A 21857-nucleotide genomic window follows, 5' to 3' on the forward strand; every position below is an offset into this window, starting at 1 on the left:
AAATAAAATAAAAATCTTAATAGCTCTTTGAATCTCATTATAATAGCATCTCCTTAATACTTCTGTGAGAGTTAATAATCTTTAGTGACATCTTTCTTTAAATTCTCCTGATCCAACATTGTAACTAATTAAAAGAACACCGAATTTAATTATCATCTAAGGACAAGATTTATAGCCAATAATTATGTTCACTAATACTTTGGCAGAATTTTCTCTAAATGGTATTTCACATAGTATAGTATTCATTCTTACTTTGTCAAATTTTCCAAGGCTGCTCTTTGTTCGAGGATCTCCCTCTTCAGATCCAGTCATTGCTAACTGCTGCAAAAGGCGGCCAACCTGTAACCCAAAGCAGTGGTAGGGAGACACGGGCTATAGAGACTCACAAATTCCTCTCTATGAAAGCACTTATATTCTATTCTAAAACTCTGTTTCATATTCACATTCACACCACTTGACTGGGCATACAAAAATGGGTGCCTGATAAAACGTGTATCTTGTTTATGTCACCTTTTATTATTTTTAGGTTAAGAATTATACAGAAGAGATAGAAAATTTTACTTTGATTTCTCTTCAACACATACAATTAAGATTAAGAAATAAAAGTACAATACATTTGTTTCTGATATTGTACTTTCCACGTGTTAAAAATTTCTAAATTAATTGTAAAAGCTGACTCACTCATTAAACTACTTCAAGTTAAAATTAAGTGATTAAGGTAATTTGGTGCATATATACAACATGTCTGGTACGTAGGGTGGTGTATTAACATTTCTGCAACAAAACATGAGTATTCACTAACACTAAATGAAATAACAATAAATAAATAGCTTCATGTTAGTTCAGCTTAGATTTTACCACCAAATGAAATATAGAAGACACTCTTAGTTTTCAATCATTCTGGATTTTGAAATTATGGAAAAGGGATGGTGGACTTGTTCTAGACAATCTAATCAACTATACATTCCAATGTGTGAGAATTCCATGTAAAAACTAACAAAATGTTTTATGACTACAATATTTTAAAATCCCAATATTAATGGTTTTATTTCATAAGCAGCAAATATTTAGGACAGTTTGAGAAATAAGAATGGTAAGATTGACTCTAAGTCGTGTGAGAAAAAGAAAAAAAAGAGAATGGTAACAATATATGAATACTGTCATCATATTTTTTGTTCCCAGCCCAAGAGCCCAATCAACTGATTTTAAAGTGAATGTCACATTAATAATAATAGCAAAACATACCTGCATCAGATTAAATCGTGCCACTTCATTAATAGGAGCATCAGAAATTATTCCATACTGTTCTGGATTGACCACTGCAGGACAAATGAAGCAGGCCAACAGGAGATCAGTACACATTGCCCTGACCTCCCCAACTTCCAGTCTATCTACACAGGAGAGGGTTTTGTACATCTGTGACACAATCCACCTCAAACTATGTGGAAAGCAATATGTGTTCTGTTTGAGATAACCAATAAATTTGTTCACCAAAGCCACTAGTTTGGCTTCATTGGACTCTACCATCTCTTGAACCTTTTGCCTAAATCTATCTGAGCCTTTCTCCCCAAAGAGTTTTTCCTGTTGCGATGGGGAAAACCTCTCAATTAGCTTGTTTGGATCTGTTTCCAAGTGATCTTCATCTTCAACAAGCAGTTGCATGATTGGCTCATGTAAAGTAGCTGTGAGGAAAAGTTTGGCAGAAAACAGTCCTTCAGAAAAAAGTTTAAATAAGATACTGAAGGCACAAGTTCCTCTCCTCAAAAGTCGCCTGGGGTTGTCACTTTCTTTAAGTTCAAATTCAATCAAGTATCGCAAAACCTGAAGGAGGTAGCTTTCATCTTCTTGCATAATGCAGTTGCCATACAGGGAGGTAAAAACTGTATAAATAACACTTTGTGTGTTCTCCTGATTAAGTTTCTCTCCAGCAACCAAAGAAGAGGCAATGAGACGAGGATTTTCCCTTAATCGACTCAAGAATTCTCCATAAGCAGTCTCCTGAAATCCCAACTGCTTATATCCATCAACAAACTGTGTATCTTCCAAAATCTTGGCATGTTGGCAACATTCAGCAGGGGAAGCCTCAGCACTAAAAAAATGTGCAAACAAGCAAAATAACATTAATGGTAATAATAATATAACACATACGCTATGCTGAAACAGGAATGTGCACATTGATTTAGTCCCAACAATGAGATCACTCTACTCTACATTGCTAAAGCCCTTTAGATTAACAGTATCCGAATGGGTAAAAGAAGACAAAGATAAAGGATACAAAGGAGGACAATTTCTTCATATTAAATCAGGTTCAATGAAAAGTGTCAATTTGTAGGTCCTAGCAGCTATTGCCAAGAGATGCACTCTTATGGATTAAATTAAAAATTACCTACAGTTAAACTGCTTATTTATGGACACAAGAAAGTTTACAAATATTCAATACTAAAAAATAATCAAAACTAAGCTCATATCAGGTATATTGTTGAACCTTTCATAACAGCAACATGTCAGTATGTAATGAGATGTAGAATCACATCCTTCAACCAGGATTTCTACTTCTGGAAACAAATCCTAATAAAATAAGCCCCAAAAGGCTGGGTGGTGGCTCATGCTGATAATCCTAGCACTCTGGGAGGCCAAGACAGGAGGATTGCTTGATCTCAGGACTCTGAGAACAGCCTGAGCAACAGGCAAGACCCCATCTCTACTAAAAATAGAAAAAATTAGCCAGGCGTGGTGGCACAGGCCTGTAGTCCCAGCTACTTGGGAGGCTGAGGCAGGAGGACCACTTGAGTCCAGGAACTTGAGGTTGCAGTGAGCTATGATGATGCCACCGCACTCTAGCCCAGGCAACAGAGCAAGACTGTCTCAAAAAAAAAAAAAAAAACTAAAAATAAAATAAAATAAGCCCTAAAGATGGCAGAAAAAAAATACAACAATGTTCACCAGCAGCACCATTCTTTTTTTGTTCAACTTACTTTTACTGAGGTAAAATAAAGCAAAGTGCACAAATCTCAAGTGTTCAGTTTGATCATTTTTTACACAGCTACGGACCCATGTAACCACCACTCAGATGAAGACATGGGACATTTTAACCACCCCAAATGAATGTTTCCACATGCCCTTTCCCAGTCAATCCCACCCTCCAAAGCCCCAGAAGTAATCATTACTCTGATTTCTATCATCAAAGATCAGCCCTGCCTCTTTTTGAATTTCTTACAGATAGAACCATACAGTATGTATTCTTCTGTGTCTAGCTTCTTTTCTCAACATTATTCCTCAGCACCACTATTCTTACAGCTAAACATTGTTCCTCTCATAACAACAGAACAATGATGTATTAACAAAATAAAACATGTGGTTTCCAAACCTGAAATGTAGCCATACAGTAACAAAACATGGAAATGTATATATTAAATAATATTAGGAGGAAATAGAACACAGGATAATTTACTCTCTATAACAATAAAATTTGTCCGGGCACAGTGGCTCACACCTGTAATCCTAGCACTCTGGGAGGCTGAGGCAGGCAGATCACTTGAGGTCAGGAGTTCACAACCAGCCTGAGCAAGAGCGAGACCTCATCTCTACTAAAAATAGAAAGAAATTAGCTGGACAACTAAAAATATATAGAAAAAATTAGCCGGGCATGGTGGCACATGCCTGTAGTCCCAGTTACTTGGGAGGCTGAGGCAGAAGGTTCGCTTGAGCCCAGGAGTTTGAGGTTGCTGTGAGCTAGGCTGACACCACAGCACTCTAGCCCAGGCAATGGAGACTCTGTCTCAAAAAAACAAACAAACATACAAAAAAACAATAAAATTTCATATATACAAAGACACAAAACTAATTGGTGTGGTATAAAATATTAATGCTTAAGTTATAATTTTCTATATTAGTGCCTAAGTTAATAAAATAAATTATGTATGTATAATAAGCAAAGACGCACCTTAATGTTGATTTAAACTATCTTAAACCATGCATGGTGTTGGAATTAGATTTGTTTATTTACAGTTAGCACAGAATCACAGTGGTTCACAAAATTTAAGATCTGAAAATCTTTTCTTTACCTGGTTATGATAAGCCGATCCAAATTTATTCTCTGCTGCTTCGCAATCCATGCTGTACGATACAACTTCTCAGCTGTCTTGAGTACATCTGCATTGAGCCTCTGAATGAGCTGCTTCTCAGAGTTTACGTATAAGCGTTCCTGCTTCAGGTGATGAGCCAGAGTATGAATATCCAGCTTCACCATTTTCAAATGTGGAAAAGGTACAAAGGCTGATCACTAAGAGTTAAAAGACAAAATTTAAAACCTTGTGTCACTTAAATTATTTTCTGTTTTTTTCTTTTCAATCCCTCAAGACATCTGAAACTTAAATTGTTTTCTAAAATCAAAAGGGATAGAACATATTAAGAATTAGGTTACATTGAGTATTACTGTTAACTAATTTTAAAGTAATCTGTATATTTTTTATTGCAGAACATTACAGGCTCAATATAGAAAATTGGTAAATACAGATAAGCAAAACAAATAAAAAAAACTTTAGCTCTAATAAGGCCACTGCTCAGAGATAGCCATTTTAAAAACTGTATATCCTTCAAGTTCAGTGTCTATTTATTTATTTTTAATTTTTGCTTTTTTTGGAGATAGTATCTTGCTCTGTCACCCCGGCTGGAATGCACTGTCCCAACTGCAGCACACTATCACCTCTAACTCCTGGGCTCAAGCGATCCTCCCATCTCAGCCTTCCAAGTAACTAGGACTACAGGTGTACACTATACCATGCCTGGCTTATTAAAGTTTTTTTTGTTTGTTTTTTTTTTTTTAGAGATAGGGTCTGACGATGTTGCCCAGGCTTGTCTCAAACTCCTGGCCTCAAGCAATCCTCCCACCTCAGCCCCCCAAAAAGTGAATAGATTTTAGGCATGAGCCACTGTGCTCATTTCTTGTTGATTCTACCTTCAAAATAAATCTTGGGCCAGGCACAGTGGCTCACACCTATAATCCTAGCACTCTGGGAGGCGAAGGCGTGAGGATTGAGGCCAGGAGTTCAAGACCAGCCTGAGCAAGAATGAGACTCCATCTCTACAGGAAAAAAAAAAAAATTAGCCAGGCGTGGTGGCACATGCCTGAACTCCCAGCTACTTGGGAGGCTGAGGCAGGAAAATGTCTTCAGCCAAGGAGTTTGAGGTTGCAGTGAGCTATGATGATGCCACTGCACTGTAGCCTGGGGAACAGAGCAAGACTTTGTCTCAAAATAAATAAACAAACAAACAATAAATCTCAAATCTGGCTGTGTTTCTCCACCCCCATCACTAACCATCATCTCTCACCAGGAGGTCTATAACTACCACCTTCTAACTGATCTGTCTGCTTCTTTTCTTGTACTTCTAGAGTCTGTTCTCTACATAGGGAAACCTTTACACTTAAGTCAGATCACTTTATTCCCCTCTAAAAACCACTCAAAGGCTTTATTTTACAATAGAATGAAATCTGAAGGTTCTACATGATCTACCCCTGGCTACTTCTCCAATATCATTTCCTACCATCCTACCCTAGTTCACATAGCTCCAGACACACCTGCCTCCTTGCTATCCCTTGAACAGGCCAAGTACACTCCTTTCTCAGAGCTTCTGCATTTGCTGATCCCTCTCTGTCTGGAAGGCTATTCCTCCAGACAGCTGCAAGGCTAGTGCCTTCACTCCATTCAGGTCTCTCCACTCAAACGTCTACTTAGAAAGGCCTTCTCAGACAACTCTTTCTAAAATAGAAAATCACTTCTTACTCCCTCTTTCAGCCTTTTTAAAAAGCACTTGCCCCTATCTAGCATTATATTACAAATATCTACTTCTGTGATAATCATACTTGTTGTATGCCTTCCCCACTAAAAGGTAAATGCCACCAGAGCCAAGCCTTGTCTGTTCTGTTTACTCAGAGCTGTAATCTCAGGGGCTAGGAGAGGGCCTAGTTCGAAGCAGGAACTAAATAAATATTTGCCAAAGAAATGAATGAACTCACACTACTCTTGTTTATCTAGTAGCTAAACAAACAGATACAACTAGCATACATATTTTAAAGCATTATTATTTAAGCAATACCCTTGAACCTAGAATGCCTGCCAGACCACAGATCTTTTATATCAACAATAGAAACACCTGTGGCACAGATGACAGAACATGATACTGTGCGTCCAGACAGCAGATGGTCATTAAGTTAGAAAAGGATTTCTTGGCTGGGCGAGGTGGCTCACGCTTGTAATCCTAGCACTCTGGGAGGCCGAAGCAGGGGGATCACTTGAGCTCAGGAGTTTGAGACCAGCCTGAGGAAGAATGAGACCTCGTCTCTACTAAAAATAGAAAAATTAGCTCGGTATTGTGCCTGTAGTCCCAGCTACTCAGGAGGCTGAGGCAGGAGGATTGCTTGAGCCTAGGAGTTGGAGGCTGCTGTGAGCTAGGCTGACACCACCACACTCTACTCAGGGCAAGAGTGAGGCTCTTGTCTCAAAAAAAAAAAAAAAAAAATCAAAAGAAAAAGATTTCTCAGTTGCTGTGAGCTAGGCTGATGCCACCACACTTTAGCTCAGGCAACAGACTTTCTCTCTCTCTCAAAAAAAAAAAGATTTCTCAGGCCAGGTGCAGCAACTCACATCCATAATCACAGCACTTTGGGAGGCTGAGGCAGAAGGACTGCAAGAGGCCAGGAGTTGGAAACTAGCCTGATCAACATAGTGAGACTTTGTCTCTACAAAAAATAGAAATATTAGCTGTGCATGGTGGTACATGCCTGCAGTTCCAGCTACTCTGGAAGCTGAGGCAGGAGAATAAATAGTTTGAGGTCAGGAGTGTGATTCCAGCGTGAGCAAGACCCCATCTCTACTAAAAATAGAAAAAATTAGCCGGGCATGGTGATGCTTGCCTGTAGTCCCAGCTACTCAGAAGGCTGAAGCAGGAGGATTGCTTGAGCCCAGTAGTTTGAGGTTGCTGTGAGCTAAGCTGACGCCATGGCACTCTTGCCGGGGCAACAAAGGGAAACGGTCTCAAAAACAAAAACAAAAACAAAAACAATTAAACATATGCTAGGCAAGTGGAAACATACTTAAAGCCATCTTTAAAGAAATAGATTTATCAATTTTAAATTTCAATTTCAGCAATTTTTAAATTTTCTTATGTTAATATACTACTGATAACTAGGAAAATTTCAGGTATCACCACATAACCTGAATTTAATTGCTTTCAAAACACATTCCTATACCTTATGGATTCCCCAGCAAACTATGCAAAGCTATTATTCTAAATCTCCAGCACTAGGTCCTCACATGGCTTTCCTCTGAAAAGATATCACTAAGTCTACTTCATAAAGATGATTCTCTGTTGAATTAGTCACAAAAGCGTTTATGTACCTTAAAAAAATTAGTGGCATATGTACATATAATAGTCTTATTAATTCAGTTTACAGAAAATGCACAGATGACTTCGTAGACTTCCATGTGGAAACTCTAGAGGGCTCTAAGTCCACAGGCTAAGAACAGAATCATTGTTCTAATGGTTATAACCATGAAGAAGTATCTCATAACAGTGAGAAGTTATGGTTTAACTAAGAGAAGTATCACAGTTAATGAAAACAGTATTGAAATGGGCTGTGAAAAAACTATTAATACATTGTTCAGCTGGGCACAATGGCTCACACCTGTAATCCCAGCACTTCGGGAGTCTGAGGTGGGAGGATCACTTGAGGCTAGGAGTTTGAGACCAGCTTGGGCAACATAGTGAGACCCCATCCCTACAAAAAAATTAAAAATTAGCTAGGCAGGAGGCTGAGGCATGAGGATTGCTTAAACCCAGTAGTTTGAGGCTGCAGTGAGCTATGATCAGGCCACTGCACTCCATCTTGGGTGACAAAGCAAGACCTTGTCTCAAAGACAAAAAAAAACCCAAAAACTATATGCTTCATTAACTAGTTCTGTTACCCCGTGCATATAATTATATTCTCTGAACCTCAGTTTTTTTATACATAAAATACGGACAAAACTTCTGCATTTATTTTCTGCCTCGTACAAGCAACATAGTAGGTACTAGGAAAACAAAAAAAGGAGAAAACCTAATCTGGGCCCTCAAGAATTTTCTTAACTGATAGAATGAGGCAGGCATGCAAACAAATGGTTGCCAAAAAATATTATAGGTATCATGCTAGCAGTCTGTACAACATAAAATAGAAGAGAAGGAATGTTGGGAGGTAAATTCCTAAACCTAGACTTAAAGACAAGTATTTGCAAAAAAGAAAAAAAGAAGAAAGAGAAAAAAGAAGACAAGTATTTGCCAGACAGGTAGCGGCAGAATTCCAGATAGAAGAAATTAATCAAGCAAAGGCATATATATGTAACATAAAGTATATTCAGATAATGCAATTATTGGGAATGAAAAGAAAAAAGGGGGAAAAAAAAGTATATTTAGAGACCCATACAAGGCTTGCTACAGTTTGGGGCCATGTATGTTTCTGAGTGTTAAGAGTGAGGATGGGGGGAGGGGAGAAAGTGCATAATGAGAGATAAGGCTACCAAGACAGAAGGTACACAGAAGTCAGAGTTAAGAAACTTGGGGCCAGGCATGGTGGCTCACAACTGTAATCCTAGCACTTTGGGAGGCTAAGCAACAGTATAACTTGAGGCCAGAAGTTTGAGACCAGCCTGAGCAAAAGTGAGACCTCATCTCTACAAAAAATAGAAACATTAGCCAAGTGTGGTGGTGCATGCCTGTAGTCCCAGCTACTTGGGAGGCTGAGTGAGGCAGGATTGCCTGAAACCAGGCATTTCAGGTTGCAGTGAGCTATGATGACACCACTGCACTACAGCCTGGGCAAAGGTGCAAGACTTTTTATATTCTGTAGAGATGAGGTCTTGCTATGTTGCCCAGGCTGGTCTTGAACTCCTCACCTGAAGAAATCCTCCTGCCTCAGGCTCCCAAAGTGCTAGGATTATAAGCATGAGCCACTGTGCCCAGCCCCCACCCCTGTTTTTTTTAAAGGGACAGGGTCTTGCTCTGTTGCACAGGCTAGAGTGCAATGGTGATCACAGCTCACTGTAGCCTCAAACTCCTGGGCTCAAGCAGTCCTCCCACCTCAACCTCCCAAGTAGCTGAGACTGCAGGTGTGTGCCACCATGCCTGTCTACTTTTTTTTTGCATTTTTTTGTTAAGAGACAGGGTCTCATTATGTTGTCCAAGCTGGTCTCAAACTCCTGACCTCAAAGAGATACTCCCGCCTCAGCCTCCCAAACTGCTGGGATTACAGGCTTGAGCCACTACACCCAGCTACAAAATTCTTTACAAAGTAAAATGCTCCAAATAATTTTAAATTAACTTATATTGTCATAACATATTGAAGAAATTTGTTACATCTCAAAAAAGTTACAGTCCCTGCTTTAGAGTTTTTCATACATGTTTACATGTATTTTTCATAACAATTTTCAATGCTACAAAGATTTTTTAAATGTATAAAATCAACAAATAATTGCTAAAATTTATGTATTCTTTGCACAAAATTATTAGTGAATTTTTAAAGTAACCAGATAAATTCTAATGTGGATTTGCCTACAAGACAAGCAGTGATGTAGTTATATTGCTATAATGGGAGAAAAACATAAGAGAGACTGTTCTAGATTAAAAGTGACTAAAGCAATATATCTAAAGGCAACGCATGCGTCTTAACTGACTCTTGACTGATGTTGGGAGGTGGGGGTAGACAAAAGAAAAGCCACTTTAGGGACAACTAGAGAAACTGAAATATGGACTGGATATCAGATGTTATTAGAAAAGTATTGAAATTTTTATTAGGTATGATACTGGCATTGCGGTTACATGGGAGAATATCTTACTTTTAAGAGATGTGTGTTCAAGTACGTATTTGGAAATGAAATATTAGGGCCTGGTGAGGTGGCTCACACCTGTAATCCTAACACTTTGGGAGCCAAGGCAGGAGGATCACGTAAGGACAGGAATTTGAGACCAGCCTGGGCAACAGTGAGACCTTGTCTCTGCAAAAAATAAAAAATTAGCCAGGCATGGTGGTGTGTGCCTGTAGTCCCAGCTACTGGAGAGGCTGACGCAGGAGGATCGCTTGAGCCCAGGAGTTTGAGGTTGCAGTGAGCTATGATGACTCCACTGTACTCTGGCCTGGGCAAAAGAATGAGACCCTGTCTCAAAAAAAAAAAGAAGAAAAAAGAAATGAAGTATTAGGATGTCTACAAGTTGTACATGGTTCAGAAAAAAATAAAAAGAGATTTTTAAAATGAAACAAAATGTAAACTGCTGAGCTGAGTGGATACAAGGTGATCACTGTATTGTCCTTCAATAGTCTTTCTGTATTAGAAAAGTTTCATAATTAAAACACAGGGAAAGGCCGGGCGGGGTGGCTCACGCCTGTAATCCTAGCACTCTGGAAGGCCGAGGTGGGTGGATCACTCGAGGTCAGGGGTTCAAGACCAGCCTGAGCGAGACCCCGTCTCTACTAAAAATAGAAAGAAATTATCTGGCCAACTAAAAATATATATAGAAAAAATTAGCCGGGCATGGTGGCACATGCCTGTAGTCCCAGCTACTTGGGAGGCTGAGGCAGTAGGATCGCTTAAGCCCAGGAGTTTGAGGTTGCTGTGAGCTAGGCTGACACCACGGCACTCACTCTAGCCCAGGCAACAAAGTGAGACTCTGTCTCAAAAAAAAAAAAAACCAAACACAGGGAAAAATATTTTAGAAACTCTCAAATTGTACCCTTCTTGTTGCTTTGATTCAATGTAATTCAACAAATATATTACTGAGTTTTGCTGGAGCCCAGCCAGGTCCCCTAATCTCAAGGAGCCCACAATCTAATTATACCTGGTCAAGACAGAAAGGGAGCATAAAATGTTTTCAATGACGCAGCCAATATAAACTAATTTATGCAATTTAGAAATAAAAATCTTCGAATATAACTTCACTTAAAAAAATTAACACATGAAAGTAATGCTCCACTTAAGCTATAAAGGAACTCACCTTCTAAACCATCTAACAGTCCCAAATATCTTCAAAGACATTTTAATGAATCTAGAACATTAGACAAACTTGCTAAACACCTTTTTTCCTTAATCAAATTCAAGAATCATAACCTTTATTGCTTTCCTTTCTATAAAAAGCTGTTCAGAATGCTGTCAAAAAACAGATAGTGGCTTACCCTGCAAAACAATACTTAAAAAAAAAAAAATCACTGTATAGCTGTATAATCCTCTCATTACCACACAAAGATAGGAAAGTACCAGTAAGCCACTGGGTAAAATCCAAGAGATTTAAAACATGAATTAACTCTGACCTATATTTTTGCCCACAGTTTGCCTAAATTAAATTCATACTCTGAATACTATTTTGTACAATATATAGCATATGCCAATCTCTATCTATCTCTCCCATTAGACTATAAACACTAACTCACCTACGCATGCATCCTAGCATAACTGATGGCAAGTAGGAGAAACTCAACAACGTTTACTGAACTCAATCCAGCTAGCACCAAGTCTGTTGGCTGACACATTTTGAAAAAAATAATACCACACAGCCATGAAATAATAACTAACAGATCACTACTTAAAAACAATAGTTAAGAAACACGGTTTAAGAACTTTAAAAGTAAAGTCTACAAAGTTGTTCTGTTTTTCTAAGGCACTACTGTGACCCAATAGGAGTTAAGAGTCACCAGCAATAGTTTAAATAAAATTTAGACATGAATAAGTAGGAACACTTTACCATACTGAAGACAAAAGGAAAGCACAGACATTAGCAAATAAATGAGTTTGTCCCCTGAAAAGTAACAATAACAATATCAACATCAAACAATAACCATATTGATATCAAACTAACATTTATTTAGGACTTAGCATGCCAGGTACTCTACCCTGCTTTTCCTCATTGAATCTGTACAAACCTTACAACTAGGTGTGCTCTCACTACCTTATTTGACAGCTGAAAAGTGGTGGCATACTTAGTGAGTACCTAAGTGACGATTCAAACAGATTCAGTTCTGTCTGACTCCAAAGAAGTAGTTGCTCTCAACCAACTAATCTAAACATTTTGTTAGTAACATCTCTTCTTTAATACCTAGTTTTGTTAAGAAATGACTCCTTAAAGTTCCTGTTACCTATTGGTTTTTATAGAACTTTATTTAGCTTCTGGCAACATCTACTTCATTTCAGTTTACACTCAAATGCCATACAAAATGCAAGTACTCTCATCTCTTGGCTGAGCTTAAATTCTTTACTTCCTCTACCTGCAAAACATCTTAATACCAAGACAGAATCTCAGAATTGGAAAAGCTATGCTCACTGGGTGCGGTGGCTCACACCTGTGATCCCAGCACTTTGGGAGAATTGCTTAAGGCCAGGAGTTCAAGACCAGCCTGGGCAACACAGCAAGACCCTGTCTCTAAAAAAAATTTTTCTTAAATTAGCCGGGTATGGTGGCACATGCCTGTAGTCCCAGCAACTCAAGGGGCTGAAGCAGGAGGATCCCTTGAGCCCAGGAGTTCAAGGTTACAGTGAGCAACGATGATACCGCTCTACTCTAGCCTGGGTGACAGAGTGAGACCGTATCTCTAAAAGAAAAAAAAAGCCATCTTCTCTAATTTAATTCAATTCAACAAATATTTTCTGAAATGTTTTCACTATGGCAGGCACTGATAATACAGTACAGAACAAAACAGATACAGCCTCTGTCCTCATAAAGCTTAGTCAACTGTGAAGCCTGGAACCAGTAAATTACAAGTAACTATAAGCACGATGAAAGGGGAAATAAGAGTCTAATCACCCAAGATTCAAAAATCTCCAAAACAGAACATAACAATTTCCCTTCTAAAACCAGCAACTAGACTCCTAGTCTCAAAACTCAGGACTCGTCCTTTTCCTCAGCAGCAAGTCTGTCACCAAGTTTTACTGTGGCATCTGTCCTTTTCTAATTCCTCCGCAAATAACCAAATTCAGTACCAGGAACCCACAACAATTGAAAAAATTTCCTAACTTATTCCTATGCTTAAAGTTTCTTCTCTCTCCTACCTATCCCACAATGACAGGTTGGTATTTCCAAAGCAACACTTTAATATAAACCTTCCCAATCCTTCCTGAATCCCCTTTAAAAGCCATTAATGACTTCCTAATAGTGCCAGAATATATTAAAACATCTGCAGAAATCAGGAGGAAGCCTATGTGCTCAATTAAGACCAGACTTGATTAATTCTTTATGCTTCCAATATCAGGAGTCAAATGGAAGCCCCAGAAAACTCTGAATGTATTTGGCAAGAATATTCAAATCTCTTCTCCATTCCCTCAGCCCTATAGCCCACTCCATCAAACTCTACCCTAGACCACCAGGTCTTAATTTAGTCTGCCCTTCATTTCTGTTTGTGTCAATCACAAGCAGCCCAAAACTCCCAGGTCATCCTCAGTCTGCAGAACCTGATCTCTAGACAGCTTTGTATATCATCTCTTCAATCCTTTTCACGGTGGCCCCTAGAACACAAGTTCAATTATAAGAAAATCTCCTATAACTCGAACCTTATCTGGAAAGGTTCCCTTTACCTTCTTGCGTTAAATGAATCCTGGCTTTCCCATGGGAACATATCTTCCTCTATACACCGGTCAGGTATAGCTGTTTTCTCTTCTACATCCCTCACACTATGGAACCACTTTGACACCATTCTCCTTCCCCTCTGCATTAAAAAAATCCAACTTTGCCAGACATGGTGGCTCATGCCTGTCATCCTAGCTACTCAGGAGGTTGAGGTAGGAGGATTACTTGAGCCCAGAAGTTCAAGGTTGCAGTGAGCTATGCTCATGCCACTATAATCTAGCCCAGGCAACAGAGTAAGACCCTGTCTCAAAAATAAAAAAACAAAAAAACCCAAACAAACAAAAAAAAAACAAAGATAAACACATTGCTAAATCCAGTTGTAAAAGTATTTGAAATGGTTGACCTCACTCCTCCTTGAAACACTTTCTTTGACTTCTAGGATACCACATTCTCATGGGTTTCCTCTTGTCTTCTCCATTCTGTCTCAGTCTCCTTTGTTATTGCCCCCCTACCACCAACTCCCTGATTTTGAAACACTGGGAGGCTGAGGCAGCAGGATTGCTTAAGCCCAGGAGTTAGAGGTTGCTGTGAGCTAGGCTGATGCCACAGCACTCTAGCCTGGGCAACAGAGCGAGACTCTGTCTCAAAAAAAATAAAATATAGTATCTATAAGTTTCATTAAAGACTTAAAGGAAGGCAGGGCATGGTGGCTCACGCCTGTAATCCTAGCACTCTGGGAGGCCGGGGCAGGAAGATTGCTTTAGGTCAGGATTTCAAGACCAGCCTGAGCAAGAGCGAGACTCAGTCTTTTAAAAAAAAAAAAAAAAAAAAGAAAGAAAGGTAAAATAAAGGTGTTCACAATTTTCAATTATTCCTTAATTGGAGGATAATGTCCAAACTCCTTAGCTTAATAGTTAAGGAATAATCTTGCCACAATCTAACCCCCCCAACCCTAATTTACACTCCTTCCCTACATAAACCCTCCTACTCCAGCCAAACTGGCCTTTCTCATTTTTACTTTCAATTCATATTCTTGTTTATTTTTATATCAGATCTCATTTTCCTTTCCAAGCACACAGTCTGCCCAAATGATAAATCCCAACTCGGAATTTTTTTTTTTTTTTTTGAGACACAGTCTCGCTCTGTTGCCCGGGCTAGAGTGCCGTGGCGTCAGCCTAGCTCACAGCAACCTCAAACTCCTGGGCTTAAGCAATTCTCCTGCCTCAGCCTCCCAAGTAGCTGGGACTACAGGCATGCACCACCATGCCCGGCTAATTTTTTCTATATATATATATATATATATATTTTTTTTTTTTTAGTTGTCCAGATAATTTCTTTCTATTTTTAGTAGAGACGGGGTCTCACTCTTGCTCAGGCTGGTCTCGAACTCCTGACCTCGAGCGATCCACCTGCCTCGGCCTCCCAGAGTGCTAGGATTACAGGCATGAGCCACCACACCCAGCCCCAACTCTGAACTCTTGAAGCACTGATTATCCATACCACTAATCTAGAACTATTTTTTTTCATTTTCATCTTTAATGTCTATATCCTATCTTTCCAGCAAGAATGACAAGTGTCCTCAAAGGCTGAGAGCACCTCTTAGACCTCTGTATCCCCAGGCACCAATACCAAGGTCAAACATAAGAAGCTCTCAATATTTCATCTCTGCTAATATTTGCAATGTCAAAAGTTGCACTGTGTTCACAACTAATGGGTGTGGAGCACACTGTCTGAGGGATGGGCATGCTTGTAGCTCTGGCTTGGGCAGTGCAAAGGCAATATATGTAATCAAAATGTTTGTACCCCCATAATATTCTGAAATTTAAAAAAAAAAAAAAGTTCCTCTGTGAAAAAGAGCATAAGCAAAATCAAAGAATTTTTAAATTAATGTGAGGCATACCTAACAATAACAAATAAAATTTTTTCCTGAACTCTGCAAGCATTTTCCAAGTTAGATAATTTCTTTTTGAAGTGGTCAAAAACTAGACTTTGAAAATCTATAATACTAAGTTCAGTACTACTTACCACATTTCTACAAAAATAAAATAGGTTATTCCCATGCATACTAAATCAGATTTTGAGGAGTAAGTTTAAGCTTTTCAACTCATGTTATTAACAGTTATCACTAAGAGCTCAATAGGGAGATTTAACAGCAGGGGCAAAGCACACTGGATTTTTATATCCTGCCACAGTGGTACAGAGTAGGGGCTAGCAAAATATGGTTTTTAGGACAAATTTAGCCTGCTATTTGTATAAATAAAGTTTTACTGGAATACAGCCATGCTCATTTGTTTATACATTATCTATGGCTACTTTCATGCCACAATGGCAGAGCTGAATAGTTGCCACAGTCCTTTATAGTTCACATGGCCCACAAGCCTGAAATGTTTACTATCTGGCCCTTTACAGAAAAAGTCTCCCAACCCCTGATAAGCAAGCTTACCTACCCTAACACAGCATATGGAGAGGAAGCACAGCCTGATAAAGTAAAATTTGTGAATTATAAAATACAGTCATGTGCCACATGACATTTCAGCCAATCATGGTGCAACTACTGGTGATCCCATAAGATTATAAGGGAGCTTTTGTACTATATTTTGACTGTACCTTTTCTATGTTTGACTATGTTTAATACGCAAATACTTACCATTGTGCTACAATTGTCTACAGTGTTTGGTACAGTAACACGCTGTACAGGTTTGTGGCCTACTAGCAATAGGCCATCCCACATAGCCTAGGAGTATAGGAGGCTATACCATCTAGGTTTGTTTAAGTACACTCTATAATGTTTGCGCAACGATGAAATCACCTACTGACACATTTCTCAGAACATATTCCTGTCATTAAGCAATGCATTACTACACATTAAAAGTTCCAAGGAAGAGACACATATTACAAATGTTAATAACTAAACCTAAATGAATTTCTGTGGCTCAAGAGAAGGTCTCTAAAGTAGGAAAAAATGATTTCAAACTTTTTATGGGATAAGCATCACATTCCAAGTTTTCACTGTTGAGAATTTCTTATTAAAGACATCCCAAGGCCGGGCGTGGTGGCTCACACCTGTAATCCTAGCACTCTGGGAGGCCGAGGCGGGCAGATCGTTTGAGCTCAGGAGTTCGAGACCAGCCTGAGCAAGAGCAAGACCCCGTCTCTACTAAAAATAGAAAGAAATTATCTGGCCAACTAAAATATATATAGAAAAAATTAGCCGGGCATGGTGGCGCATGCCTGTAGTCCCAGCTACTTGGGAGGCTGAGGCAATAGGATCGCTTAAGCCCAGGAGTTTGAGGTTGCTGTGAGCTAGGCTGACGCCACGGCACTCACTCTAGCCTGGGCAACAAAGCGAGACTCTGTCTCAAGAAAAAAAAAAAAAAGACATCCTAAGTTAATGATATGTATCCAACAGTTCTAAGCTCTAAATTAACAGCTAGAGTTCAAATAAACAAACTAATCTTTTTATTAACCTAATAAACTCAGAAATAACATTATAAAAGTCAGTAAGAGAAAACCACTTCCTACTTTCTTATTTTATACAGAGACTACTTTAATTAACATAGTGGAAAGGATACTAAAACTGGAGCCAGGAGATCTGAGGAGTTTAAGACTGAGCTCTGACACCTACTGCCAACATGACCTATGGCTTGTCATTTCACCCAAGTTTCTGTTTCCTCATCTTCAAAACCAGGATAACGCCCTTATCAACCTCACATGGTGAGCTGCGAGATGACTGCAAAGTGTAAATGACTGCACAATGTAGGACATCATTATTCTTATCAATTATAATTTTTTATCATTTCACTAGGACAATGTGACAGACTCCATGTCCACCACATGACAGAATTGGCCAAAATGAACCTTTTCATAAAAGTAAGTGGGACCTGTAATCCTAGCACTCTGGGAGGCTGAGGCGGGCAGATCGTTTGAGCTCAGGAGTTCAAGATCAGCCTGAGCAACAGCAAGACCCCCATCTCTACTAAAAAAATACAAAGAAATCATCTGGACAACTAAAAAATATATAGAAAAAATTAGCTGGGCATGGTGGCGCATGCCTGTAGTCCCAACTACTCGGGAGGCTGAGGCAGAAGGATCGTTTTAGCCCAGGAGTTTGAGGTTGCTGTGAGTTAGGGTGACGTCACGGCACTCTAGCCCGAGCAACAGACTGAGACTCTGTCTTAAAATAAATAAATAAATAAATACATACATAAGTAAGTGGGAAATATCAGAGTTGTAACTAGAGAGGTAAGACAGAATACTTTCTAACATTGTGGAACCTATACTTCTAAAAGACTTACTAAAAGTGAAATTAAAGGCCAACTATCTTTAATCCAAGAGTATTATTAGTAACATAATATGCCTCACCACACACACCGTATAGCTTTGAAATTTGAAAATAAAGTGTCATTTGCTAATATATTGATGTGGCTACGTTAAGATAATCCAATTAAAAATCACACAATTACAAGTAAATGTGATGTCGAATGCTGAACAAAATGCTGAATAGAAAAAAAATTGGTAAAAACTGAGGAAATCTGAATAAAGTATGAAATTTAGTTAATAATAACATATCAATATTGGTTCACTCATTGCAACAAACGTTAATGGCAGAACTTGGTGCTGGGTCTATAGGAATTCTGTACTATTGTCTCAGTTTTTCTATAAATCTAAAACTGTTGTAAAAAATAAAGCCTAGGCTGGGAGTGGTGGCTCATGCTGGTAATCCCAGCACTTTGGGAGGTCAAAGCAGGAGGAACACTTAAGGCCAGGAGCTCAAGAGCAGCCTGAGCAACGCAGAGAGACTCCATCTCTACAAAACATTTAAAAATTAGCTGGGTGTGCCTGTAGTCCCAGGTACTGAGGAGGCTGAGGCAGGAGGATCACTTGAGGCCAGGAATTCTAGGTTGCAGAGAGCTATATTCATGTCACTGCACTATATCCCAGGCAACAGAGTGAGAGTCTGTCTCAAAAAAACAAAAATAAAAACACTCCATGATTCTCTATATAGACCCAGGCTCCCCAAATGCTTCCAGAACATCTTGGTCACATTTTTCTCTCTGCAACTCACTGGGATTTTCTGTGGGCAGGTAAGCCTAGATAGTAAGATAGTAACCAGTATTGTCAGTAGTATATGATTTGCCTTCTTCCAATCTGAGAGCACAGGATTAAAACAGTTCTCTATTGGAAAGGTTAGTGAATACTCAGGTCATCTTCCTCCCAGTCAGTCCCACACTATTTAGTTAAGGTCCTTACCACCTCAATAGTCTCCTTTCTGGTCTCTCCTTGCTGTTGTTGAACAATTTTCCTAAAGCACAAATTTTGTCAAGCTACTCTCCATTGCCAACAAGATAACATCTGTGACCTACTACATTGCATCAAGCCTTCAACTATGAGGTCCCTGTTTTACATCTCCTACCTTATCTCCCACTATTTCTTCATTTCCCCAAATCAGGTGTCACTGTCATACTGTATCCTAAAGTCTCCAACATGTACAAATGCTACTATATGCCTGGAAGGCCCATATCTTCCAGTGAACTCAGACTTATCTTTTTAAGGCCCAGCCTCCAAATCTCTTCCCTGTGTGAAGCTCTTGGGAGACTACTCCTGCCAACAGAGTACATCCTCTCCTCCCTTATGACATTAAACAACCCTTAGGGGGAAAGTTACTACATTTTCAAGTCTCTTTCAGTCCTACTTACAACATGGAGGAAATCTATGTAAGGTACTTATTTGTTTACAGCACTTCTCTAACACTTGCTAATCTCTCCTTTTAATAAAGGATAACAGTCCTCAAACTCAGCACCTTCTGCAAACAGTAGCTAGTTAGGTTTCAATAACATTGTTTTGTTTTTATATTTAAATTGCCTTCTACTTACAGGTATGTGATGCTAGCCTTCCACTATGGTAGTAACATAAGGCTTCTTTAAAAATATTTTTTAAAGCCTGTTGCTTAAAAAAGTCCTTAAATAAATAACAATTTCAAGTAGTACACAGATTTGGGAAAAATCATGATGTTATTTAAGTATTACATGTAGGAAAGATTTTCATATACTGATGCCTACACCTTGACAGAACTGTCATTTACTTTTTTTGTTTATTATGCACACATTTTTCTTCACAGTACTTATATAATATCCATATGAATGTGATAGGGCAAAAAGGACATGATTGCCATTTTTTAATGACCTACTACAATGTTATCTCATGCATGCTGTCAACCAAATAATTTTAATGTGAGCATTCTAATTCCCACCACTTTTCAGGGATCTAACCAATCAATACAAGAGATGGGTGTCCCTTACAAATATTTGGTATAAATATATGTTGAATTACAATGATTTGTCTCCATTTGTTTCCCCTTATAAGATTTATCTCCTCAGTGCAAGAACAGTTTCTTACTCATTTTATAGTTTTGCTAATTACGTGATCCAAAAATTGCCAGGTACTAATAATATAATGAAATGATGAGTTCATTCTCCTTCCAAAAAATAGACAGAAAAGCACAGGAAGCTGTATTTAACACAATTCCTTCACTCATTCATTAAACAATTGTTTATTATTAAATACCTACTATGTGCTAGTCTGCTCTTGAGGGGCCCACATTCCCTTAGGGCTTAGGGAAACATGACATTTTGATTACAATTTCTACTAGTTTTCATAGACCAGACTTCTAAATACTCTCTGGTTTATTTTTTTTTCACCTCCTTAAATGTATTTCTAGGTATCTTTGTTTATTTATTTGGAGACAGAGTCTCTGTGGCTGGGTCTAAAGTGCAGTGTTGTCATCATAGCTCACCGCAGCCTACAACTCCTGGGCTCAAGTGATCCTCCTGCCTCAGCCTCCTGAGTAGCTGGGACTACAGGCATGCACCATCATGCCTGGCTAGTTTTTTTATAGTTTTTGTGGAGACAGAGGTCTCACTTGTTGCTCAGGCTGGTCTCAAACTCTTGGCCTCAATCGATCCTCCTGTCTCAGCCTCCAGAGTGCTAGGATTACAGGTGTGAGCCACTGTGCCCGGCCCACTCTTTATTTAGAATCCTTTGCACATTCCTTTCATTGGCCAGTTAAATCACAATTAGGCATCAAGCTGAAACCAATGAGCCTTTACAGACCAGTCCCTTGATTCAGATACTTCCTCATTTGGGCTCATCTCTCTCATAGCATCTTACATTGTGTGCAACAAAATGCTGTTTTTGCAACAAAACTCCAAGTTCCCTGCCCCAGGGACAGTCATCTTAGTATCCCCATTACTTAGCATAGTGACTGGTACTTAGCAGATGCTGAATAAATGTTTGAATTTATAAAAAATTAACTAAAAATGACTGAATGATGAAGAGCAATGCTCCAGTTAGGAATCAGCCAAGCTGCTGCTCAGTTCCAAAATGATTAAAAAACAGTAAATAAATTTAAGTTGAAAATAACTTCTAATTTTCTAATGAGCATATTTGAAACAATTATTAATGTACCAGAAAAGAAGACAGTTCCTCACAATTGAGAAATGAATATTAATGAGGAAAAAAATGGAAACAAGTGATATTTTAATTTCTTTAATTGGTATATTTGAAATAATAGTAAAACATTACAGTAAAAAGAACGGACTTAATACCAACTATTCCTGCCTGGCACAAGTACAAGGAATTGAAAGGCATATTACTTTGAAGATGCAAGTAATATAATGCCAGATAGTATTTAGAATTCAAATTAATACTACAACAGACTGCTTGTGATGACACAGGAATTCCAGACCATACTAGAAGTAAACAAATAATTTCCAAACAAATAATTGATTTTTACCCCCAATACAATTTTCCAGAGCTAAAGAAGATAGACTAACCACAAAAATAATGGAATTTGGGCCAGGCACAGTGGCTCATACCTGTAATCCTAGCACTCTGGGAGGCCAAGTCAGGTGGACCGCTTGAGCTCAGGAGTTCAAGACCAGCCTGAGTAAAGAGCCAGACCCGTCTCTAGTAAAAATAGAAAAATTAGTTGGGTGTCATGGCACGTGCCTCTAGTCCCAGCTAGTTGAGACGCTGAGGCAGGAGGATCTCTTTGAGTTCAGAGATTGGAGGTTGCAGTGAGCTATGATGACATCACTGCACTCTATACCCGAGGCAACAGAGCAAGACTCTGTCTTAAAAAAAAAGAAAAGAAAAGAAAAAGAAACTCATTCATAATAAATAGTTTGTGGGTTGAGCTCAGATTTTATCGAACAGCTGAACTGAGACAATATCAACACATGTGAACAGCTAATATGCATTACTTAGTTACTTAGTAAATA

At 38.8% G+C, this 21857-nt stretch overlaps 1 protein-coding gene across 5 annotated transcripts in view; it reads right to left on the reverse strand.

The window, feature by feature from the left end:
* GAPVD1 (GTPase activating protein and VPS9 domains 1) overlaps positions 1–21857 on the reverse strand; it is a 75145-nt gene that overhangs the window by 42881 nt on the left and 10407 nt on the right. For all 5 annotated transcript variants that reach the window (XM_045563975.1, XM_045563977.1, XM_045563978.1 and 2 more), the window contains exons 3-5: positions 4065–4282; positions 1246–2089; positions 253–339 (exon numbers count right to left, since the gene is read on the reverse strand). In XM_045563975.1, coding sequence (XP_045419931.1) covers positions 253–339; positions 1246–2089; positions 4065–4249 — 1116 coding nt within the window. In that variant the 5' untranslated portion in view covers positions 4250–4282. The remainder of the gene's footprint in view (positions 1–252; positions 340–1245; positions 2090–4064; positions 4283–21857) is intronic.

The sequence above is a fragment of the Lemur catta genome, chromosome 10 (assembly GCF_020740605.2).
Source record: "Lemur catta isolate mLemCat1 chromosome 10, mLemCat1.pri, whole genome shotgun sequence".
NCBI classification, from domain to species: Eukaryota; Metazoa; Chordata; class Mammalia; order Primates; family Lemuridae; genus Lemur; species Lemur catta.